The following is a 24,333-nucleotide window of genomic DNA, read 5'->3' on the forward strand; positions in this document are numbered from 1 at the left end:
TTTGGATCTCTCTGACGCTGTGCTTCAGTTTGCAAGGGCAAAGGCGAGAAAAGCGACCTTTTGAACCAAAGAACTAGGGTTAACATTCTAACCCTGTCAACTACTGTAACACTATTTAATATATGTCCACCCAATGTCAGTGCACAGTTCAATTTCTTGATGTTAGTACATTTCAGTTATTCTTAAAATTAAAAAGTTTCTATAAGTTTCCTCTAAACAATTTTTTTTATTTGCCTATATATTGCCTGAATAAATACAGATTTTACAGATCCTAGTGTGCAAATTTATCGTCTTATATGACGGGGATAAATCATGCATACACATTGTGCTTCAAAGTTGTGAAATGGGCTACAAATGCAATAAAATATAAGGTATTCAGAAGTTTAACAAATGTGTGTGTGGGGGGGGGGGGCTGAAGATGCTCCTCTCCTGGGGTAACATTTAGTCTAGTGCCATCCCTACCTGGGCCACCTGCATCCCCCATCTCGCTGCCCACCTGCCAGTATTACCCAGATCCTGCATGCCCACCCTGCTGCCTGGACACACCCGTCCCTGACCTGCTGCATGTACTTCCAGGCCAAGGGTGCCTATGAGAAGGTGGGGGAAGCCACCGAGACGGCGCTGACCTGCCTGGTGGAAAAGATGAATGTTTTCAACACAGATGTGCGGAGCCTGTCCAAGGTGGAGCGTGCCAATGCCTGCAACTCTGTAAGTGTTCATCCACTAGGACCTTTGCCCCAGATACCACCCCACTGCCCCCTCCAGGACCCCTCAATGCCCCCTCCCCATCATGCCAATGCCTGCATCTCTGAGCATTTGCCCCCCTACTACCCATGCCCCCCCACTCTGCCCCCCTGCCTGGCCCAGCAGGAGACCTGTTGTGCTGGGCTCCCCAGAGGGACACTCTCCTGGTCTGGTCTCATTTTCCCTGTGGTCCCTGAGTCAGGGGGGAGGAGCTGCCCTGGGCTCCATGTCCAGTGCTTTTTGGGGGTCACTGCTCCCCCATTAGCCCCTGTTCTGCCCCCCCAGGTGATTAAGCAGCTGATGAAGAAGGAGTTCACCCTGGAGTTCTCCCGCGACAGGAAGTCCATGTCCGTATACTGCTCCCCCGCCAAGGCCTCCCGCGCAGCTGTCAGCAACAAGATGTTCATCAAGGTCAGTGCCAGGCTCCCATACCCTGGGTATCCCTCAGCTGCCTCCTCTCATTCCCACGGTAACCAGGGTAACCCCAGCTGCCTCCTTTCATTCCCATGGTAACCAGGGTACCCCGGCTATCTCCCCAGACACCTCCTCTCATTCCCATGTTAACCAGGGTGCTCAGTGTCACAGAGCTATGGTGGGTTGGATGCTCCGTCTTTTATCCAAACCCTTTGGGAATGCCCCTATTATTTACAAGGCCTAGGCCTAGCTTGTCATCGGGGGAGCCACATGGCCCCACAATTCTGAGAAGGGGCCTCTGGGTACCAGCCTCCCTGTGTCTCTCGGTGAGCTCCTGCCAGTCAGGGAGCCACATCCAGTGGAGAACTGAGTTGTCCAGTGCAGCTTGTTCACAAAGCTCCATCTGTCTGGGCCTGTCCTGTTCTCGCTCTGTCCCCGCCGGGCTCTGTCATAGATTCATAGATTCTAGGACTGGAAGGGACCTCGAGAGGTCATCGAGTCCAGTCCCCTGCCCTCATGGCAGGACTGAATACTGTCTAGACCATCCCTGATAGACATTTATCTAACCTACTCTTAAATATCTCCAGAGATGGAGATTCCACAACCTCCCTAGGCAATTTATTCCAGTGTTTAACCACCCTGACAGTTAGAAACTTTTTCCTAATGTCCAACCTAAACTTCCCTTGCTGCAGTTTAAGCCCATTGCTTCTTGTTCTATCCTTAGAGGCTAAGGTGAACAAGTTTTCTCCCTCCTCCTTATGACACCCTTTTAGATAGCAGTTTTCAGGTATCATGTCCCCCCTCAGTCTTCTCTTTTCCAAACTAAACAAACCCAATTCTTTCAGCCTTCCTTCATAGGTCATGTTCTCAAGACCTTTAATCATTCTTGTTGCTCTTCTCTGGACCCTCTCCAATTTCTCCACATCTTTCTTGAAATGCAGTGCCCAGAACTGGACAGAATACTCCAGTTGAGGCCTAACCAGCGCAGAGTAGAGAAGAAGAATGACTTCTTGTGTCTTGCTCACAACACACTTGTTAATACAGCTGTCACAGAGTATGGGGGACTCAGGGCCCAGCACCACCGGCTTCCTGCAATTCACCATGACTCTCTGCCAACCAGTAAAGCAGAAGGTTTATTTAGACGACAGGAATACAGTCCAAGACAGTTCTTGCAGGCATAGACAACAGGACCCCTCTCGGTTAGGTCCATCTTTGGGGTCCCAGGGCACCCCAGCCCCTTGGGAGGTCAGAGCCCCGTCTGCCTCCCAGCCATATCACCAGCCAGCTCCTGAAAAACTCTCCCTTCAGCAACCCCTCCCACAGCCTTTGTTCAGTTTCCCGGGCAAAGGTGTCACCTGGCCTCTAACCCCTTCCTGGGTTCTCATGTTACATGCTCGGGTATCCTCCAGTCGTTCAGTCTCCCATCCCCCAATGCAGACTATCCTCTATGCTGGGCAAGGGTCCTAAAGACATTTTCCTCTTGTCCCGGGCCTTCCTCCCCCTCTGACAGGGGTCACAGGATCGGCAGTACTGTCGGACAGTAACAAAGACTCCAGGCCAGTAAAAGCTCCGCAGCAGCCTCTGCTGGGTACGCCAGGTTCCCTGGTGCCCTGAGAGGGGAATGTCATGGGCCCGGCACAGCAGCTGGCGGCGATACTTCTGGGGTACCACCAGCTGCCTCCTGATCCCCCCTGACTCCATTTTCCCTGGGGGAGCCCATTCTCGGTACAGGAACCCCTTCTCCCACAGGAACCTTTTCCGGCCACCTCTTCCCATGGTCTGTACCGCATTGAGGTCGGCCAGGTCCCTTATCTTCTGCAAGGAGGGGTCTTTCTGCAACTCGGCCTGGAACTCAGCAGCTGGGACAGGGATGGCCACCTGCTCTCTCTCGCCGCTGGGTCTGAAGCCGCAGCCTCCCTGAGCCATGTCCCTGGGTGTTCCCTCCCCCCCAGGTTAGGGTCTTGCGCCTCAGGCAAGGCACCCTCCAAGGCCAGGGCACAGTGCCCCTTGCCAGCTCTGACTGCAGGTCACAACCAGGGCACCCTGGGGGTTGCTTAGCCAGTCCTCCAGGTCCCCCCCTCAACACCTCAGTGAGCAAATGGTGGTGTACCCCCACATCCCTGGGGCCCTCCTTGGCCCCCCACTTCAGGTGTACCCTCACCACAGGCATCTTGAATGGGGGTCCCACCCACCCCCATCAGGGTCAGGTAGGTGTTGGGCACCACCCAGTCTGGGGCCACCACCTCAGGCTGGGCCAGTGTCACCTCTGCGCCCATATCCCAGTATCCATTGACCTTCCTCCCATCCACCTCCAGGGGAACAAGGTACTCTCTCCGCAGGGACAGCCCCGTGCCCACCATGTAAACCAAAAACCCTGAGTCTGGAGCATCCAGCCCCCCAGAGGAGCTGTCCTGGAGCTCTCCTCCCTCCTTAGCAGGTGGTACGCTGCCAGCCCCCCTGGCCGGGGAATGCTGCCCCTCGTCCGGCTCTCTACCCAGTCAACCCTCTGTGGGTTGGGTCCACTCAGTCTGTCCCTGAGCCTGAAGCACTGGGCCCGTATGTGGTTCGTAGTCCCCTGTCTCCGCCCCTTTCAGTCGGCTGTACACCTCCCTGGCTGTGGGGTCCAGTGAGGGGATGAGAAACTGGAGCCTGTCTGCAGGGTCAACCTGGAGCAGCTCGCAGGTATTCTCAAAGGCCGTCAGGAAGGTATCCATGTCCTCCCCCTCCTTACGCTGGGCCAGGAAGCACTTATCAAAGCTCTTTGCAGTCTTGGGTCCCCCCTCACTCACCGCAGCCGGGGTGTAAGAGGGCTGGACTCACCCCTGCGGCGCCTCCTGCTGGTTGTCCAGGGAATTAGCTCTCCAGCCTCTGGAGCGCCCTCTGTAGGCCGGTGATCCACCTGTCCTCTTCCTCAGGCTCCCATGTCCCTCCCAGGACCCCGGTGCCCCTTGCTCTGGGTGCTGCCCCCTGGCAGTACCCACACACTAGGTCTCCCCTCCCAGGGGAACCCCCACCCACTATCCCCATCTTGCCTCAGCACTAGGCCACTGCCAGTCACCAGGTTTGGACCTGCTGCCTTGGCCTAGCCCTGGGCTGCCCTCTGCAACCCCCAGTACCCCTTGGCCTTCCACTAGGCTGCAGCCTGGGGCTATCCAGGCTGGAGCTCCCCAGCTCCTCAGCCTTTCCCCAGCCCTGCTCCACTACAGGTGCCCTGTCTAACTCCCTGCAGCCAGGCCCTTCTCCCTCTGAAGACAGAGAGAGACTCTTAAGCTCTTGGCTCCCAGCCTTCTTATACAGGCCAGCTGGGGCCTGATTGGGGCGTGGCCCAGCTGTGGCTACTTCCCCAATCAGCCCAGTAGCTTTTCCCTTTGCCCCATTCCTCTGCCAGGGCTGTTTTAAACCCCTCTGCAGGAGCGGGGTAACCACCCCGCTACATGGGGGCTCGCTGCTCCTCAGCCTGGCCAGTTCTAGCTCATGCTGACATTTTTCTCCTTTCTTCCCACTCCTGCTTCAGTTCTTGCTGCCTTAACTTGAGCTCTTTCAGTCTCATCTCCCTGTCATATTCCAGTCGCATCCGCTTGTGACAATGCGGTTCTGGCGGAACCCAACTGAGAGTGCCAACGCAGGACAAATTGCTCAAACAGTTACAGCCCAAGGCTGGGTTTTTCTCCACCTCTAAGGCAAACCAAACCAGCCAGACTAGGAGGACTTCGGTCTCACCCCACTGGCTAACCGCAAGTCTCACAAGCAATCTCCTTAGACACTCCAGTTTCCCAGTATTACCACCAGTGCCACTCGTTATGGGGACAAATGGTTATGAAAACCAATACCCCAGTAAAAGAAAAAGGTTCTCCTGATCCCAAAGGACCAAGCCCCAGACCCAGGTCAATATACAAATCAGATCTTACCCACAAATCACGCTGTTGCCAATCCTTTAGAATCTAAAATCTAAAGGTTTATTCATAAAAGGAAAAAGATAGAGATGAGAGTTAGAATTGGTTAAATGGAATCAATTACATACAGTAATGGCAAAGTTCTTGGTTCAGGCTTGCAGCAGCGATAGAATAAACTGCAGGTTCAAATCAAGTCTCTGGAATACATCCCCCGCTGGGATGGGTCCTCAGTCCTTTGTTCAAAGCTTCAGCTTGTAGCAAAGTTCCTCCAGAGGTATGAAGCAGGATTGAAGACAAGATGGAGATGAGGCATCAGCCTTATATAGTCTTTTCCAGGTGTAAGAACACCTCTTTGTTCTTACTGTGGAAAATTACAGCAAAATGGAGTCTGGAGTCACATGGGCAAGTTCCTGCATACTTTGCTGAGTCTCAAGGCGTATTTGCCTTCTCTCCATGGCTCAGTTGTGTAGCTGATGGTCCTTAATGCGCCATCAAGCAGGCTAGGCAGAGCTAACACCAGTTTGTCTGGGATGTCATCCAGCAGCATAGCATAAGTTTGAAATACAGACAGTATAGAGCCAATATTCATAACTTCAACTACAAAATTGATACACACATATAGACAGCATAATCATAACCAGTAAACCATAACCTTGTCTTAGACACCTCATTTGACCCCCTTTATACAAGATTTGATGCCACTACAGGACCTTGGTTGCAACAATGATCTATATGGTCCCAGATTATATCAATAACGTCACACCGCTCCCGGGACGGGGAGCTCCGCCGGGACGATCCGCTGCTGGCCGCCGGGGTCAGGGTGCCCTCGGTATTCGCTGGGCTTCCCCCAACCCCTCCCCTAGGTATAGGTAGGCAGGGTCTTGGGATGTCCTCGGCAGCAGTCTGACCCCTCCCAGCCATGTCAGGCCCCGGGGCCCACGCTGCATCCGCCGGGCGGCTGGCCTCAGGGACAGGGCTCGGTTCATCCAAGCGATCCCTCTCCTCCAGCTGGGCAATGAGCTGTTCTTTGGTGGACCTCCCAATGCGCAGCCCCCTCTGCCTGCACAGCTCCACCAGGTCGCTCTTAAGGCGTTTAGCATCCATCCTCCTGCTGGCCACACGCTGGCCTGTGCTCTCCGCTTTTCACCATTCCAGGGGGACCCCTAGTGTGCCAGCCCTTCTTCAGGTCACCACCTCTCTGCCAGGGTCGAGCTTCAGACTCCTCCGCCCCGAGACTGCTCGCTGCAGTCCTCAGGGGGACCCCGTTACTCCAACAGTCCTTCTCGCTGGTCACACATTCCTAGGGGTTAATCGCTCCCTGAAACCGTCCCTCTCTGAGCCTTCAGCACGCCTGGTCCTCGTTATCCCCCCTTTGTTTTACTGCTCCCCAGTCACTTACTGCAAGAAGCGCCATTCATGGGGTGCAGTAGATCCCACTTTTGCCACCAGTTGTCACGGAGTATGGGGGACTCAGGGCCCTGCACCCCCGGCTTCCTGCGATTCACCATGACTCTCAGCCAGCCAGTAAAGCAGAAGGTTTATTTAGACGACAGGAATACAGTCCAAGACAGGTCTTGCAGGCACAGACAACAAGACCCCTCTCAGTTAGGTCCATCTTGGGGTCCCAGGGCACCCCAGCCCCTTGGGAGGTCAGAGCCCCGTCTGCCTCCCAGCCATATCACCAGCCAGCTCCTGAAAATCTCTTCCTTCAGCGACCCCTCCCACAGCCTTTGTTCAGTTTCCCGGGCAAAGGTGTCACCTGGCCTCTAACCCCTTCCTGGGTTCTCATGTTACATGCTCAGGTATTCTCCAGTCGGTCAGTCTCCCATCCCCCAATGCAGACTATCCTAGCCACACTCCCCTGTCAGCATTCAAAGACCACAGTAAGAACAGTCCCAGTTCGTCACAACATCCCAGAATCATGTTTGCTTTTTATGCAACAGCATCACACTGTTGACTCATATTTAGCTTGTGGTCCACTATAATCCCTAGATCCCTTTCTGCCATACTCCTTCCTAGACAGTCTCTTCCCATTCTGTATGTGTGAAACTGATTGTTCCTTCCTAAGTGGAGCACTTTGCATTTGTCTTTGTTAAACTTCATCCTGTTTACCTCAGACCATTTCTCCAATTTGTCCAGATCATTTTGAATTATGACCCTGTCCTCCAAAGCAGTTGCAATCCCTCCCAGTTTGGTATCATCCGCAAACTTAATAAGCGTACTTTCTATGCCAATATCTAAGTCGTTAATGAAGATATTGAACAGAGCCGGTCCCAAAACAGACCCCTGCGGAACCCCACTCGTTATGCCTTTCCAGCAGGATTGGGAACCATTAATAACAACTCTCTGAGTACGGTAATCCAGCCAGTTATGCACCCACCTTATAGTAGCCCCATCTAAATTGTATTTGCCTAGTTTATCGATAAGAATATCATGTGAGACCGTATCAAATGCCTTACTAAAGTCTAGGTATACCACATCCACAGCTTCACCCTTATCCACAAGACTCGTTATCCTATCAAAGAAAGCTATCAGATTGGTTTGACACAATTTGTTCTTTACAAATCCATGCTGGCTATTCCCTATCACCTTACCACTTTCCAAGTGTTTGCAGATGATTTCCTTAATTACTTGCTCCATTATCTTCCCTGGCACAGAAGTTAAACTAACTGGTCTGTAGTTTCCTGGGTTGTTTTTATTTCCCTTTTTATAGATGGGCACTATATTTGCCCTTTTCCAGTCTTCTGGAATCTCTCCCGTCTCCCATGATTTTCCAAAGATAATAGCTAGAGGCTCAGATACCTCCTCTATTAGCTCCTTGAGTATTCTAGGATGCATTTCATCAGGCCCTGGTGACTTGCAGGCATCTAACTTTTCTAAGTGATTTTTAACTTGTTCTTTTTTTATTTTATCTGCTAAACCTACCCCCTTCCCATTAGCATTCACTATGTTAGGCGTTCCTTCAGACTTCTCGGTGAAGACCGAAACAAAGAAGTCATTAAGCATCTCTGCCATTTCCAAGTTTCCTGTTACTGTTTCTCCCTCTTCACTGAGCAGTGGGCCTACCCTGTCTTTGGTCTTCCTCTTGCTTCTAATGTATTGATAAAAAGTCTTCTTGTTTCCCTTTATTCCTGTAGCTAGTTTGAGCTCATTTTGTGCCTTTGCCTTTCTAATCTTGCCCCTGCATTCCTGTGTTGTTTGCCTATATTCATCCTTTGTAATCTTGTCACGGAGTGTGGGGGACTCAGGGCCCTGCACCCCTGGCTTCCTGCGATTCACCATGACTCTCAGCCAGCCAGTAAAGCAGAAGGTTTATTTAGGCGACAGGAATACAGTCCAAGACAGGTCTTGCAGGCACAGACAACAGGACCCCCCCTCAGTTAGGTCCATCTTGGGGTCCCAGGGCGCCCCAGCCCCCTTGGGAGGTCAGAGCCCCATTTGCCTCCCAGCCACATCACCAGCCAGCTCCTGAAACTCTGCCTTCAGCCACCCCTCCCACAGCCTTTGTTCAGTTTCCCGGGCAAAGGTGTCACCTGGCCTCTAACCCCTTCCTGGGTTCTCATGTTACACGCTCAGGTATTCGCCTTCGGTCAGTCTCCCATCCCCCAATGCAGACTATCCTAGTCACACTCCCCTGTCAGCATTCAAAGACCACAGTAAGAACAGTCCCAGTTCGTCACAAATCTGTCCTAGTTTCCATTTTTTATATGACTCCTTTTTATTTTTTAGATCATGCAAGATCTCGTGGTTAAGCCAAGGTGGTCTTTTGCCACATTTTCTATCTTTCCTAACCAGCGGAATAGCTTGCTTTTGGGCCCTTAATAGTGTCCCTTTGAAAAACTGCCAACTCTCCTCAGTTGTTTTTCCCCTCAGTCTTGATTCCCATGGGACCTTACCTATCAGCTCTCTGAGCTTATCGAAATCCGGCTTTCTGAAATCCATTGTCTCTATTTTGCTGTACTCCCTTCTACCCTTCCTTAGAATTGCAAACTCTATGATTTCATGATCACTTTCACCCAAGCTGCCTTCTACTTTCAAATTCTCAATGAGTTCCTCCCTATTTGTTAAAATCAAGTCTAGAACAGCTTCCCCCCCCCCAGTAGCTTTTTCAACCTTCTGAAATAAAAAGTTGTCTGCAATGCAGTCCAAGAATTTGTTGGATAGTCTGTGCCCCGCTGTGTTATTTTCCCAACATATATTTGGATAGTTGAAGTCCCCCATCACCACCAAATCTTGGGCTTTGGATGATTTTGTTAGTTGTTTAAAAAAAGCCTCATCCACCTCTTCCACCTGGTTAGGTGGCCTATAGTAGACTCCTAGCATGACATCTCCCTTGTTTTTTCCCCCTTTTAGCCTAACCCAGAGACTTTCAACACTTCCGTCTCCTATGTCCATCTCCACCTCAGTCCAAGTGTGTACATTTTTAATATATAAGGCAACACCTCCTCCCTTTTTCCCCTGTCTATCCTTCCTGAGCAAGCTGTACCCATCCACACCAACATTCCAATCACGTGTATTATCCCACCAAGTTTCAGTGATGCCAACAATGTCATAGTTGTATTTATTTATTAGCACTTCCAGTTCTTCCTGCTTATTCCCCATACTTCTCGCATTTGTATATAGGCATCTAAGATACTGGTTCAATCTTGCCTCCCAGTTTTGCTCTGACCCTCCTTTCTCTCTGCCATTATAGCCCACACTCCCTCTTGTTTCCGACGCATCTCCCAGGTCTCCATGTTCTCCACTTACCTGTGGGCTTTGCTCACCTGTCCCCATTGAACCTAGTTTAAAGCCCTCCTCACTAGGTCTCTCACTCTGTCCATCTGTCTCTCGCTCTGTCCGGCCGTCTCTTGCTCTGTCTGTCCATCTCTCACTCTGTCCCCGCTGCGCTCCATCTGTCTGCCTCTCTCTATGTCCGTCCATCCCTTGCTCTGTCCGTCCTTCTGTCCATCCATATCTCTCTCTCTCTCTCTCTCTCTCTCTCTCTCTCATGTTCTTGCTCCCAAAGGGTGCCCCTGAGGGGGTTATCGACCGCTGTAACTATGTCCGAGTGGGCACCACCCGTGTCCCCCTCACACCCCTGGTGAAAGACAAGATCTTGACTGTCATCAAGGAGTGGGGGACGGGGCGGGACACACTGCGCTGCCTGGCCCTGGCCACACGTGACACCCCCCCCAGGAGAGAGGACATGGTGCTGGAGGACTCCACCAAGTTTGTCGAGTATGAGGTCAGGTTCAGGCCTCCCCCCAGGGTCTGATGGGGCAGTGGTTGGGGGGGGGTCAGTGCTGGTTGGGACAGTGGTTGGGGGGTCAGGTGGGGCTTGGTTGGGGGAGGGTTTGGGGAGATGGAAGCAGGGGTTGGTTGGGGGCTGGGAGTGGGGAGACTGGGGGGTTGTTTGGGGAGTAGTTCGGGGAATGGGGGAGGGGTGGTTGGGGCGTGGTTGGTGGATGGGGCAGGGGTGGTTGGTGGATGGGGGTTGGTTGGGGAGTGATTGGGGGATGGAGCAGTGGTTGGTTGGGGTGTGGTGAGGGGATTGGGTATGGTTGGGGATGGGATGGGGATGGTTGGGGGATGGGAGTTGGTTGGGGATGGGGCAGTGGTTGGTTGGGGTGTGGTGGGGGATTGGGTCTGGTTGGGGGTTGGTTGGGGATGGGTTGGGGGATGGGGCAGTGGTTGGTTGGGGTGTGGTGGGGGGACTGGGGCTGGTTGGGGCATGGGGGGTGGTTGGGGCATGGGGGTTGGTTGGGGGATGGGTTGGGGGATGGGGCAGTGATTGGTTGGGGTGTGGTGGGGGGATTGGGGCATGGTTGGGGGATGGGGCAGTGGTTGGTTGGGGTGTGGTGGGGGGATTGGGGCTGATTAGGAATGGGATGGGGCTGGTTGGGGCATGGTTGGGGGATGGGGGGTGGTTGGGGATGGGTTGGGGGATGGGGCAGTGATTCGTTGGGGTGTGGTAGGGGGATTGGGGCTGATTGGGGGTTGGTTGGGGATGGGTTGGGGGATGGGGCAGTGATTCGTTGGGGTGTGGTGGGGGGATTGGGGCTGATTGGGGATGGGATGGGGCTGGTTGGGGCATGGTTGGGGGATGGGGGTTGCTTGGGGTGTGGTTGGAAGGTTGCTATGGGCCCAGCATGTGCTAATGGCTCCCCCCCAAAGGTGGACCTGACCTTTGTGGGCTGCGTGGGGATGCTGGACCCACCCCGGAAGGAGGTGATGGGCTCCATCCAGCTGTGCCGTGACGCCGGCATCCGTGTCATCATGATCACGGGGGACAACAAGGGCACGGCCATTGCCATCTGCCGCCGCATCGGGATCTTCACCGAGGACGAGGAGGTGACGGGCAGGGCCTACACAGGCCGCGAGTTCGACGACCTGCCCCCCGCCGAGCAGCGGGAGGCCTGTAAGCGGGCCTGCTGCTTCGCCCGTGTCGAGCCCGCCCACAAGTCCAAGATTGTGGAGTTCCTGCAGTCCTTTGACGAGATCACAGCCATGGTGAGGGGGGACTCCAGGGGGGTGAGGACAGGATCACTGGGGTGGGGGGCAGATAGCGGGGAAAGGGAAGAGGGTCCCTGCCATGGCAGGGGGAGAGAGGCTGTGCTAAGGGACTGTGTGCTTGGGGATCAGCGGGGTTTGGGGATCCCACACTCAGTGGCTTACCCCACACTCACACACAGACAGGCGACGGGGTGAATGACGCCCCTGCACTGAAGAAGGCTGAGATTGGCATCGCCATGGGCTCTGGCACAGCCGTGGCCAAGACGGCCTCCGAGATGGTCCTGGCTGACGACAACTTCTCCACCATCGTGTCCGCCGTGGAGGAGGGCAGGGCCATCTACAACAACATGAAGCAGTTCATTCGCTACCTCATTTCCTCCAATGTGGGCGAGGTCGTCTGGTGAGTGCCCTGTCCCCCGATTGCGACCATCCTGTCCCATCAACCCACCACCAGCCACGCCAGCCTTCCCCTCCCCTCCCCTCCCCTCCCCTCTCCCAGCTACGCCAGCCTTCCCTTCCCCTCCCTTCCCCCAGCCACGCCAGCCTTCCTCTCCCCTCTCCCCAGCCACGCCAGCCTGGGCCCTCCCCTCTCCCCAGCCACACCAGCCTTCCCCTCCCCTCCCCCAGCCACGCCAACCTCCCCTTCCCCAGCCACACCAGCCTGGGCCCTCCCCTCTCCCCAGCCACACCAGCCTTCCCCTCCCTTCCCCCAGCCACGCCAGCCTCCCCTCCCCCAGCCACGCCAGCCTGGGCCCCCCCCAGCCACACCAGTCTTCCCCTTCCCTCCCCTCTCCCCAGCCATGCCAGCCCTTCCCCTCCCCTCCCTTCTCCTCTCCCAGACATACCACCCTTCCCCTCCCCTCCTCAAGCCACGCCAGCCGTCCCCTCCCCCAGCCACACCAGCCTTCTTTTCCCCTCCCTTCCCCTCCCCCAGCCATGCCAGGCTTCCCCTCCCCTCTCCCCAGCCATGCCAGCCCTTCCCCTCCCCTCCCTTCTCCTCTCCCAGACACACCACCCTTCCCCTCCCCTCCTCAAGCCACGCCAGCCATCCCCTCCCCCAGCCACACCAGCCTTCTTTTCCCCTCCCTTCCCCTCCCCCAGCCACTCCAGCTACACCAGCCTGGGCCCTCCCCCCAGCCACGCCAGCCTTCCTCTCCCCTCCCTCCAGCCATGCCAGTCTTCCCCTCCCCTCCCCCAGTCATGCCAGCCTTCCCCTCCCCCAGCCACGCCAGCCTTCCTCTCCCCTCCCCCCAGCCATGCCAGTCTTCCCCTCCCCCAGCCATGCCAGCCTTCCCCTCCCCCAGCCACGCCAGCCTTTCCAGACAGAGCCTGCCCCGAGGGGCTTCCCACAGCCTGGCGGGGCTCTGGGCTGAGCAGAACAGACTGGGCTGTAACCTGCACCCCTCTGCGCTACCCTAAGGGCTCCCTGTGCCGTGGCCAGCTAACACACCCGACTGCGCGCCAGCGCTATGGGGCTGTCCCTGCCACGCTGGGCGAGGGGCACCGTCCCGGCAGCATGGGCACGTCTCTGCCAGGGTCTGGCTCAGCGGGACTCGCTGGGCAGAGCTCACGGGGAAAGCAGGAGGCTGCAGCCCAGAGGTTCAGTCCAAGGAGGTAGTGAGGCCGCGTGGCCAAGCCTGGCGGGAGAGGGAGACCCCAGAGGTTTGACACACTGAAGGGGGGCCCCCCCCAGAGACTGCTGCAAAGCTGGGGGCGTCGCACTGATCCTGGGGATTGGGGACACCTTGCCCCCTCCCGCCCCGAACACACCAGCCCTGCCCCCTCTTCTGTCTCTCACTCCCCCTCTCTCCCCACAGTATCTTTCTCACGGCCGCCCTGGGCCTTCCAGAAGCCTTGATCCCCGTGCAGCTGCTGTGGGTGAACCTGGTGACTGACGGGCTCCCGGCCACTGCCCTGGGCTTCAACCCCCCAGACCTGGACATCATGGACAAGCCGCCCCGCAGCCCCAAGGAGCCCCTCATCAGTGGCTGGCTCTTCTTCCGCTACATGGCCATTGGCGGTAAAGTCCTCCCACCCTCTCCTGCAAAGCCCCATCCCCTTCTGCTGTGCACTCACGCCTCCCCTCTGCTCTGCCCACAGGCTACGTCGGAGCTGCTACAGTGGGTGCCGCTGCCTGGTGGTTCATGTATGCAGAGGATGGTCCTGGCGTCACCTATCACCAGCTGGTGAGAGCTGGCGGCCCTGTGCTGTGTGTGTGTGGGGCGGGCTCAGCTGGACGCTCTCCCCAGCCGTCAGTGCTGGCCCCAGCGCAGAGCTGGGGGCCCTGTGCTGTGTGTGTGTGGGGAGGGCTCAGCTGGACGCTCTCCCCAGCCGTCAGTGCTGGCCCCAGCGCAGAGCTGGGGGCCCTGTGCTGTGTGTGTGTGGGGCAGGCTCATCTGGACGCTCTCCCCAGCCGTCAGTGCTGGCCCCAGTGCAGAGCTGGGGGCCCTGTGCTGTGTGTGTGCGGGGAGGGCTCAGCTGGACGCTCTCCCTAGCCGTCAGTGCTGGCCCCAGCGCAGAGCTGGGGGCCCTGTGCTGTGTGTGTGCGGGGAGGGCTCATCTGGACGCTCTCCCCAGCCGTCAGTGCTGGCCCCAGCGCAGAGCTGGCGGCCCTGTGCTGTGTGTGTGCGGGGAGGTCTCATCTGGACGCTCTCCCCAGCCGTCAGTGCTGGCCCCAATGGAGAGCTGGGGGCCCTGTGCTGTGTGTGTGTGGGGAGGGCTCAGCTGGACGCTCTCCCCAGCCGTCAGTGCTGGCCCCAGCGCAGAGCTGGGGGCCCTGTGCTGTGTGTGTGCGGGGAGGGCTCAGCTGGACGCTCTCCCCAGCCGTCAGTGCTGGCCCCAGGGCAGAGCTGGGGGCCCTGTGCTGTGTGTGTGCGGGGAGGGCTCAGCTGGACGCTCTCCCCAGCCGTCAGTGCTGGCCCCAGGGCAGAGCTGGGGGCCCTGTGCTGTGTGTGTGTGGGGAGGGCTCAGCTGGACGCTCTCCCCAGCCGTCAGTGCTGGCCCCAGCGCAGAGCTGGGGGCCCTGTGCTGTGTGTGTGGGGGGCGGGCTCAGCTGGACGCTCTCCCCAGCCGTCAGTGCTGGCCCCAGCGCAGAGCTGGGGGCCCTGTGCTGTGTGTGTGTGGGTAGGGCTCAGCTGGACGCTCTCCCCAGCCGTCAGTGCTGGCCCCAGCGCAGAGCTGGGGGTCCTGTGCTGTGTGTGTGTGGGGAGGGCTCAGCTGGACGTTTTCCCCAGCCGTCAGTGCTGGCCCCAGTGCAGAGCTGGGGGCCCTGTGCTGTGTGTGTGCGGGGAGGGCTCAGCTGGAAGCTCTCCCCAGCCGTCAGTGCTGGCCCCAGCGCAGAGCTGGGGGCCCTGTGCTGTGTGTGTGCGGGGAGGGCTCAGCTGGACGCTCTCCCCAGCCGTCAGTGCTGGCCCCAACGGAGAGCTGGGGGCCCTGTGCTGTGTGTGTGGGGGGCGGGCTCAGCTGGACGCTCTCCCCAGTCGTCAGTGCTGGCCCCAGTGCAGAGCTGGGGGCCCTGTGCTGTGTGTGTGTGGGGCGGGCTCAGCTGGACGCTCTCCCCAGCTGTCAATGCTGGCCCCAGTGCCCCAGCGCAGAGCTGGGGGGGCATGTGCTTGGCGGGGGGATTCTGTGTCCCTTGCTAGGAGCTGTGTGGGGGAGGAGTTTGGCTGGAGCACTGTGCTGTCTGCATTTTGACCCCCCCCTTCCTCTCCCAGTCCCATTTCATGCAGTGCACAGAGGAAAACGTGGACTTCGAGGGGCTGGATTGTGAAGTGTTTGAGTCACCTGTGCCCATGACCATGGCCCTGTCTGTGCTGGTCACCATCGAGATGTGCAACGCCCTCAACAGGCAAGGACCCCTCCCCGCCCCCTCCCCCCTCCCCCTGCCCAGCCCCCCCTCACTCTCTGCCTCTCTCTCTGCACAGCCTGTCTGAGAACCAGTCCCTGTTGCGCATGCCGCCCTGGGTGAACATGTGGCTGCTGAGCTCCATCTGCCTGTCCATGTCCCTGCACTTTGTCATCCTCTACGTCGACCCTCTGCCCGTAAGTGTGGCCCTGCCGAGGTGGCTGTGCAGCGCCGTGCGCAGGCGGGGGGAGGGGGCAGCGTTACTCTCACCCACTAGTGGTAGAAGGTCCCATCTGCTCCCTCCCCACCCCAAGCACTGCTCCCCAGGGCTGTGGCATTCCCCTTCTCCAGGCTCGTGTGCCCCTGCCTTGTTCTCCCCATGATCTCCTCCCCCCTTTGCTCTCCCCCCCAGATGATCTTCAAACTGACACCCCTGGACCTGACCCACTGGCTCGTGGTGCTGAAGATCTCGTTCCCTGTCATCCTCCTGGATGAGGTGCTGAAATTTATCGCCCGGGACTACCTGGAAGGTAAGGATGCATCCCTGCCATGGGGCAGGCCTGGGTAGCCTGGCCCAGATGCAGCCCCACAGGAGGCTCCCAGCAGGATTCACCAGCTGGAGCCGGGACGTGAATTTGTGCAGATGCCAGTCCCGCCTGATGGGGCTCAGTGACCTGCCCCCCGAGCTCCAGCTGGCACCAGGGTGCCACCCCCTTCTCTGTCCTCCATCCCATCCATACTACTAACCACGAACCATCAGCATCACCTGCCATGTAACAGACCCATCAGGGCAGCTCAAACAGGCCCAGAACAGCCCCAGTACCACAGAGCTGGCTGCTTACTGCCCTGGGGGCTAGAGCAGGGGGGCTGGGAGCTAGGATGCTTGGGGTCTATCCCAGCTCTGGGAGTGGAGTGGCATGCAGTGGTTAGAGCGGGAGGTGGCGCTGGGAGCCAGGAGACCTGGGTTCTCTCCCGGCTCTGGGAGGGGAGTGGGTTGCAGTGGTTAGAGCAGGGGGGCTGGGAGCCAGGACTCCTGGGTTCTCTCCCGGCTCTGGGAGGGGAGTGGGGTCTAGTGGTTAGAGCGGGAGGTGGTGCTGGGAGCCAGGACACCTGGGTTCTCTCCCGGCTCTGGGAGGGGAGTGGGTTGCAGTGGTTAGAGCAGGGGGGCTGGGAGCCCGGACTCCTGGGTTCTATTCAAGATCTGGGAGGGGAGTGGGGTCTAGTGGTTAGAACGGCAGGCTAGACGTCAGGACTCCTGAGTTCTATCCTGGCTTTGGGAGGGAAGTGGGGCCTGGTGGGTTAGAGCAGGGGGGGGCTGGGAGCCAGGACTCTTGGTTTCTATCCCAGCTCTGGGAGGGGAGTGGGGTACAGTTGTTAGAGCAGCAGGACCAGAGTCAGGACTCCTGTTGTTTTTTACCCCATCTGTCCCTGCCACCTGTTATAATCTGTGCCCTTTATCTTCTGGGAGTATCTGTTTCCAGTCTCCCCAAGGGGCTGGGCCAGACTGCTGCTGAGCTCCGCTCCCCCTGCTCTGTGCTGCTCTGGTGTGGGTTTGAGCCCCATGCCCTCGATGGGTTTCACCTTCCATCCATCCCATGTGCAGGTCTGGACTAACCCTCTCTCCCGCACAACCTCCTTCCCTGCGCTCTGTTAACACTGGTTTCTTTTATCCTTTCCCCTTGTAGCATAATCTCCTTTCCCTCCATCTCCTTGATCCTGTCTCTCAGGTATCCCACGATCCTTTGCTGCATGCCTTGCCTGCCCCATGTCTATCTGTCCCCAAGGCGCTGCAGAGTGTGTGTGTGGGGGGGTGTGGGGTGAGGGGGGTGCATGTGAAATCTCACTGCTTTACCAGCTACTCCTGGCTGGGTCCCAATGCAGTTTGGCAGTTGGGGTCTGGGGCCGGGTGGTGTTGCCCATTTGAGCCTTAGCGCTGCTCTCTGGCTAGGCTGGGTACCCCCATTGCCTTCTCTGCCCCCCGCTGTGCCTCTCCATTCCCTTCCATTCGCCCCCTGGCTGTGGGGACCCAACGGGGTGTCACACATGCTGCTGCTGCGCTAGGGGGCTCTTCCCCCACGGCCCATCATCCTCCAGCTACCAGTAAAGGGGCCAGTTGCTGTTGCTCTTGTTTCCACCGGCTGCTGCTCTTAGGGTGACCAGATCGCAAGAGTAAAATATTGGGACACATGGGGGGGGCAGCCACAGGCTCACAGCCCCCACTGGAGCCATGGGGGAGGGGGGGCGCACAGCCCTAGGAAGCTGTGAGGGGGGCATATGGCCCCTGCTGCAGCCCCTGCCACAAGCCGTGGGTCAGGGGTGCATGGTCCCGGCTCCGGCTCCAGCCCCTGCTGCAAGGGCGGGGCTCAGGGCTGGGGCAGGGGGTTGGGGTGTGAGAGGGGGTTCAGGGTGCTGATTCCAGGAGGGAGTTTAGGTGCAGGAGGGAGCTCAAGGCAGGGGGTTGGGGTGCAGGAGGGGGGTTGGGGTGCTGACTCCAGGAGGGAGTTTGGGTGCTGGAGGGAGCTCAGGGCTGGGGCAGGGGGTTGGGGTGTGGGAGGGGGTACAGGGTATGGGCACCCAGCAGCACTGACCTCAGGCAGCTCTGGGGAAGCGGTGATATCTCTCTTTGGGTCCTAGGTGGAGGCACAACCAGGCAGCTCTGCACGCTGCCTCCGCCCACAGGCGCCACTCCACAGCTCCCATTGGCCATGGTTCCTGGCCAATGGGAGCTGTGGAGACGGTGCTCATGGCGGGGGCAGGACACAGAGCCCCCCGGCTGTCCCTGTGCCTAGGAGCCAGAGGAAGATTTTGCCGCTTCTGGGGAGCTGCGTGGAGCCAGGTAGGGAGCCTGCCAGCGCCGCACCAACCGGAGGCCTGGCAACCCTACAGTACAGGGACATCGATCGGGATGTGGGACAAAGAGTTAAATATCAGGACGTCTGGTCACCCTAGCTGCTCTGCGGGGCGAGGGTAGGGCCTGGAGACAGCAGCTCCTGGCACTGCTGAGATCCCTGCCGAGCAGCTGCTGGTTAACTAGGGAAGTGGATGTGGTGTCTCCCTGGGCGTTAGCACCAGTCAGCCCCTGTCCTGTCCCAGAGAGAGACCGCTCTGCTCGAGTGCTGCCTGGGGGCGTGGGCAGCGAGCCACGAGAGGGTGATGCTGAGGGCCAGACTGCAGGTCATTCTGGACCTTTTCGACTGGTGGGGCAAGGGCTGGAGACCAGACCTTGGAGGCCATCCTGCCATTGGGGCACAAACCCTGCCACCTGGGGTTGGGCACTGGCCCGGCCCTGAGGACCTCCCACCCCCGCCTTGTCTCACGTGTCCCATCTCTCCCCACAGTGGGTTTAGAAGACCCGAAGAGGAGGAAGAAGTGACACCTCTGGCCACTAGAGAAACTGCATCTTCACCCCAACAGTGAAGAACCCCTCGGTGCCCCCTCACCTCCCCAAGAGCCTCGGCCACCCCCTCTTATTTAACAGCTGCTCCCCTCCACCAAAGGCTGCAAGCAGCCCTCCCTCTCCCCCCCAGCCGGGTGGGGTGGACATCATGGGGGTTTGCCTGCTGCGTTTGGAGAATGGGGGGAAGCTCCCCCTTGCAAACTGCCTGCCCTCCTCCCGGCCTTCTAGCTACTTTGCTTCTGTACATTTTGAGCTGCTAGTCTTTCCTAGCGGCCCCTGCCCATCCCGCCTTCCCCCCATTTCCTTGCTGGGCACCCAGCCCATTCGCTGTGTTACCAGCTCACACCTAGTGACCTCTTCACTCACCGGGTGGGTTTTTTTTTAATGCAAAAAATAACTGAACAGACGGAAACATTTTGTCAGGCCAATGTGCAGCTCCCAGAGGAGGAAATGAAGAGACTGTTCTAGCTGCTTATTTATTGACATTAAAAGATAAACTCCTTAACGCTGCCTGCGCTCCAGACTCTTCCTTCGCCTCCTGGGGCCACAATTGCTGCTCTTTGAAAAGTACCACAATTGGAGGAGTGGTCCGGAAAAGGCCAAGATGTGTCCCCTGCTGGCCCTGGGTGGTATTATAGCCACTCCCCCCCCCCCCCCCCCCCACTAGGGGATGTGGAAAAGGTCAATGGCTGCAGTGGGGTTTTGCTTCTGCCAGAGAGCTCCAAAGTCCAGCAACTGTTGGAATATGGGCTGGAATTTTCTTTTGATGCTCATTCTGTAACCCCACTGACTGCACCTGAGGTTGGTGCATGAGCCCCCTCCCCCCCCCACACACACATTGCTCCATTGGAGTCACAAGGCGCTAACTGGACAGATCAGCACAGTGTAGCCTGGGATCTTGATGAATATTGGGGTGCTTTGCTGGATTGTCATGACTGCCTTTTAAATCCTGGTTATGTTTCCAGAGAAAAGCAAGCAAGAACTTTTAATGGAACTAACGCTGGAAAAGAGAGAGCTGGTGAAACCAAAACATAGCGCTGTGTATGTGTGAGGGGGTGTAGGTCTGTGCGAGGGGACGGGTGTGTGCATGTGCATGTGCGGGTGCAGGTGTGGGTGGGTGTATGTGTGTGAGGGTGTGGGGGATGTAGGTGTGTGTGGAGGTGGGAGGGGGTGGAGGTGTGTGTGTGGGGGGGAGTGTAGGTGGGAGTGTGTGCATGTGCGGGTGTATGTGTGGGAGGGTGTAGGTATGTGTGTGTGGGGGTGTGCATGTGCGTGTGTGTGTGTGGGGTGGAGGTGTGTGGGGGGTGGAGGTGTGGGGGTGTGTGGGGGGGTATGTGTGTGAGGAGGAGTAGGTGTGTGTGTGGGGGCGGGTGTGTGCGGGTGCAGAGGTGTGTGTGTGGGGATGTATGCGTGTGAGGGTGGGGGGGATGTAGGTGTGTGTGGAGGTAGGAGGGGTGGAGGTGTGTGTGTGGGGGGGAGTGTAGGTGGGAGTGTGTGCATGTGCGGGTGTATGTGTGGGAGGGTGTAGGTATGTGTGTGTGGGGGTGTGCATGTGCGTGTGTGTGTGGGGGGTGTATGTGTGTGGGGGGTGGAGGTGTGGGGGTGTGTATGTGCGGGTGTGTGGGTGTATGTGTGTGAGGGTGTGAGGGTGGAGGTTAGTGTGTGGGGGGGTGGAGGTGGGAGTGTGTGCATGTGCAGGTGTGTGGGTGTATGGGTGGGAGGGTGTAGGTATGTGTGTGTGGGGGTGTGCATGTGCGTGTGTGTGGGGGGGGTGTATGTGTGGGGGGGGAGGTGTGGGGGTGTGCATGTGCGGGTGTGTGGGTGTATGTGTGTGAGGGTGGAGGTTAGTGTGTGGGGGGTGGAGGTGGGAGTGTGTGCATGTGCAGGTGTGTGGGTGTATGGGTGGGAGGGTGTAGGTATGTGTGTGTGGGGGTGTGCATGTGCGTGTGTGTGTGTGTGGGGTGTATGTGTGTGTGGGGGTGGAGGTGTGGGGGTGTGCATGTGCGGGTGTATGTGTGTGAGGGTGGGAGGGTGGGAGGGTGGAGGTTAGTGTGTGGGGGGGTGGAGGCGGGAGTGTGTGCATGTGCAGGTGTGTGGGTGTATGGGTGGGAGGGTGTAGGTATGTGTGTGTGGGGGTGTGCATGTGCGTGTGTGTGTGTGTGGGGTGTATGTGTGTGTGGGGGTGGAGGTGTGGGGGTGTGCATGTGCGGGTGTGTGGGTGTATGTGTGTGAGGGTGGGAGGGTGGAGGTTAGTGTGTGGGGGGGTGGAGGCGGGAGTGTGTGCATGTGCAGGTGTGTGGGTGTATGGGTGGGAGGGTGTAGGTATGTGTGTGTGGGGTGTGCATGTGCGTGTATGTGTGTGGGGTGTATGTGTGTGGGGGGGTGGAGGTGTGGGGGTGTGCATGTGCGGGTGTGTGGGTGTATGTGTGTGAGGGTGGGAGGTTAGTGTGTGGGGGGGTGGAGGTGGGAGTGTGTGCATGTGCAGGTGTGTGGGTGTATGGGTGGGAGGGTGTAGGTATGTGTGTGTGGGGGTGTGCATGTGCGTGTATGTGTGTGGGGTGTATGTGTGTGGGGGGGTGGAGGTGTGGGGGTGTGCATGTGCGGGTGTGTGGGTGTATGTGTGTGAGGGTGGGAGGTTAGTGTGTGGGGGGGTGGAGGTGGGAGTGTGTGCATGTGCAGGTGTGTGGGTGTATGGGTGGGAGGGTGTAGGTATGTGTGTGTGGGGGTGTGCATGTGCGTGTGTGTGTGTGGGGTGTATGTGTGTGTGGGGGTGGAGGTGTGTGGGTGTATGTGTGGGAGGGTGGGAGGGTGGAGGTTAGTGTGTGGGGGGGTGGAGGTGTGTGGGTGTGCATGTGCGGGTATGTGGGTGTATGTGTGGGAGGGTGGGAGGTTAGTGTGTGGGGGTGGAGGTGGGAGTGTGTGCATGTGCAGGTGCGGGTGTGAGAGAGCGAAAACCCTGCTGGGGAATGAAATGCGGGGTCCGGGGGGCAGGGCATTATTGAAGGGGTGCAGGGCTTGGTGAGCTGCTTGGGGCTCAGGCGCCTTCTCTGCTGCAGAAACACGACCCGATGCTCGGCGGGGGGTGGGTCCTTGAAGCATGGGTCAGTTATAGGATCATCTCCTAAATTGTTTTGGGAAGGGCTCTTAGCGTGGCCTTCCGTGAGAACCAGCCCTCAGACAGGCAGTGCAAGCCCTATTGCCCCCCCCCCCCAGCAAAACGGGCCAGCGCTGGCCAAGACGCTGCTGCTTCCTAGTTCCTGTTTCTCTGCTGCCCCAATGGCCTTTTTGGCGCCACCATGGAGCGCAAGGGGTGCAACAGGAGCTGGAGCCAATTGAGCTCACAGCACACAGGGCCCATGCTGTGATTATGAAAACAGGTGCCCACAGTCCCCCGTGGCACACAATCAGCGCAGGTGAAAGGCAGGGGCAGGGCGAGCCCCCAACCAGAGCAGATGCAGCTGAGCAGCTGCTGGTGCAGAGGGTGATAAGAAGGGGAGGGTTGGGGTTACTGCTTGAGACCCTATTACAGCATATACTCGGGCAAATGACTGCTAGGTCCTTGGCTGCATCCCATAAGGCAGCAGGCTGGCAGCAGAGGGTGCCATGACAGGCTGCGCCCTGAACGGGCAGTGCCACCCTTAGGCAAAGGTTGGAGGAGCAGGAGACACCCGTGCTTCCAGTAGGAGGTGCTGACTGCACAGTGAGAGACACTAGAATAACCTCTTCCCACTGGGGGCAGTGACCACTGGTGGCCTGGATAGAGTGGCACTTGCAGAGCTGGAAGAGATCGGGGGCGGGGGCAAGGGCTGGGCTAGCAGGGGGCTACAGGTTGGATTTGCTGGGCACTAGAAGAGGTCGGGGGGGCAAGGGCAGGGCTAGCAGGGGGCTGCGGGTCGGGTTTGCCGGGCACTGGAAGAGGTCGGGGGGGCAAGGGCTGGGCTAGCAGGGGGCTGCAGGTCGGGTTTGCCAGGCACTGGAAGAGGTCGGGGGGGGGCAAGGGCTGGGCTAGTGGGGGCTGCAGGTCGGATTTGCCAGGCACTGGAAGAGGTCGGGGGGGGGCAAGGGCTGGGCTAGTGGGGGCTGCGGGTCGGGTTTGCCGGGCACTAGAAGAGGTCGGGGGGGCAAGGGCTGGGCTAGCAGGGGGCTGCAGGTCGGGTTTGCCAGGCACTGGAAGAGGTCAACGGGGGCAAGGGCTGAGCTAGTGGGGGCTGCAGGTCGGGTTTGCCGGGCACTGGAAGAGATCGGGGGCGGGGGCAAGGGCTGGGCTAACAGAGGGCTGCAGGTCGGGTTTGCTGGGCACTGGAAGAGGTCGGGGGGGGGCAAGGGCTGGGCTAGCAGGGGGGTGCAGGTCGGGTTTGCCAGGCACTGAAAGAGGTCGGGGGGGGCAAGGGCTGGGCTAGCAGGGGGGTGCAGGTCGGGTTTGCAGGGCACTGGAAGAGGTCGGGGGGGGGGGCAAGGGCTGGGCTAGCAGGGGCTGTGGGTTGGATTTGCCGGGCACTAGCAGGGCTGGTCGTGGGAGGAAGGACCAGAAAGTGCACTGCCTTCACACAGAGCCCAAATGAGACCTGGAGGAAACAGAGGCAGGAAAGAGAAGTGGATCTATGCACCAAATTCCTTGTCACCGCGCCCCTCAGGGAAATCTCGGCCAGAGCAAACGCAGAAGCCGTCCAGCGCTACCTCCTCCAGCCCTGCAGCTACCCCCGCAAGGCACTGACGGCCCAAGGGTAATGCACAGAGTGTGTCTGCCTTGGAGCAGAAGTGATACCTTGTGCCCAGTAAGGGTAATGCACAATGTGTGTTCCTGCCAGTCGGGGTAATGCACAGAGCATGTTTCCCTTGGTGCAGCAGTGACACTCAGTGGCCAGTTGGGGTAATGTTCAGAGTGTGTTTCCTATGCAGCAGCAGTGACACTTGGTAGCCAGCAGGAGTGGCACCTGTCTCTTCCCATTTGGTGGGAGGACTGAGGTGGGCTACACAAAAAAATTGGGGGGGTTGCACCCCTCCCCCTCATCACCTGGCACCACCCCTCAAGGGGGGCATGCATCTGCTCCTTCTCAGTTAAAGGCCAGGCTCATCTCTTCTCTTTGCATTGCAAAATAATGCAAAGTAATGCACACTGAAAAACATAATCCCAACTAAATATATAAAATGATGAGGTCTAAATTAGCTGTTACCACTCAAGAAAGAGATCTTGGAATCATTGTGGATAGTTCTCTGAAAACATCCACTCAGTGTGTAGCAGCAGTCCCCAGTCAAAAAAGCAAACAGAATGTTGGGAATCATTAAGAAAGGGATAGATAATAAGACAGAAAATATCATACTGCATCTATATAAATACCTGGTACGCCCACATCTGGAATACTGCTTGCAGATGTGGTTGCCCCATCTCAAAAAAGTTATATTGGAATTGGAAAAGGTTCAGAAAAGGGCAACAAAAATATGGAACAGCTTCCATATGAGGAGAGATTAATAAGATTGGGACTTTTCACCTTGGAAAAGAGACAACTAAGGTGGGGGATATGATTGAGGTCTATAAAATTATGACT

The 24,333-nt window shown here is 57.9% G+C and overlaps 1 protein-coding gene across 4 annotated transcripts in view; it reads left to right on the forward strand.

The window, feature by feature from the left end:
* The window catches only part of ATP2A1 (ATPase sarcoplasmic/endoplasmic reticulum Ca2+ transporting 1), a 40,220-nt gene extending 20,923 nt beyond the window's left edge, over window positions 1-19,297 (forward strand). For 2 of the 4 annotated variants that reach the window (XM_065594123.1, XM_065594125.1), the window contains 12 exons: window positions 577-708; window positions 1,030-1,155; window positions 10,060-10,278; window positions 11,208-11,543; window positions 11,726-11,946; window positions 13,364-13,566; window positions 13,647-13,732; window positions 15,260-15,393; window positions 15,470-15,587; window positions 15,803-15,920; window positions 17,076-17,117; window positions 18,729-19,297. In XM_065594123.1, coding sequence (XP_065450195.1) covers window positions 577-708; window positions 1,030-1,155; window positions 10,060-10,278; window positions 11,208-11,543; window positions 11,726-11,946; window positions 13,364-13,566; window positions 13,647-13,732; window positions 15,260-15,393; window positions 15,470-15,587; window positions 15,803-15,920; window positions 17,076-17,080 — 1,698 coding nt within the window. In that variant the 3' untranslated portion in view covers window positions 17,081-17,117; window positions 18,729-19,297. The remainder of the gene's footprint in view (window positions 1-576; window positions 709-1,029; window positions 1,156-10,059; window positions 10,279-11,207; window positions 11,544-11,725; window positions 11,947-13,363; window positions 13,567-13,646; window positions 13,733-15,259; window positions 15,394-15,469; window positions 15,588-15,802; window positions 15,921-17,075; window positions 17,118-18,728) is intronic. The other 2 variants (XM_065594122.1, XM_065594124.1) reach the window with 1 other exon arrangement.
* The last annotated feature ends 5,036 nt before the right edge of the window (window positions 19,298-24,333 follow it).

This window comes from Chrysemys picta, chromosome 4, assembly GCF_011386835.1.
Source record: "Chrysemys picta bellii isolate R12L10 chromosome 4, ASM1138683v2, whole genome shotgun sequence".
NCBI lineage: Eukaryota > Metazoa > Chordata > Testudines > Emydidae > Chrysemys > Chrysemys picta.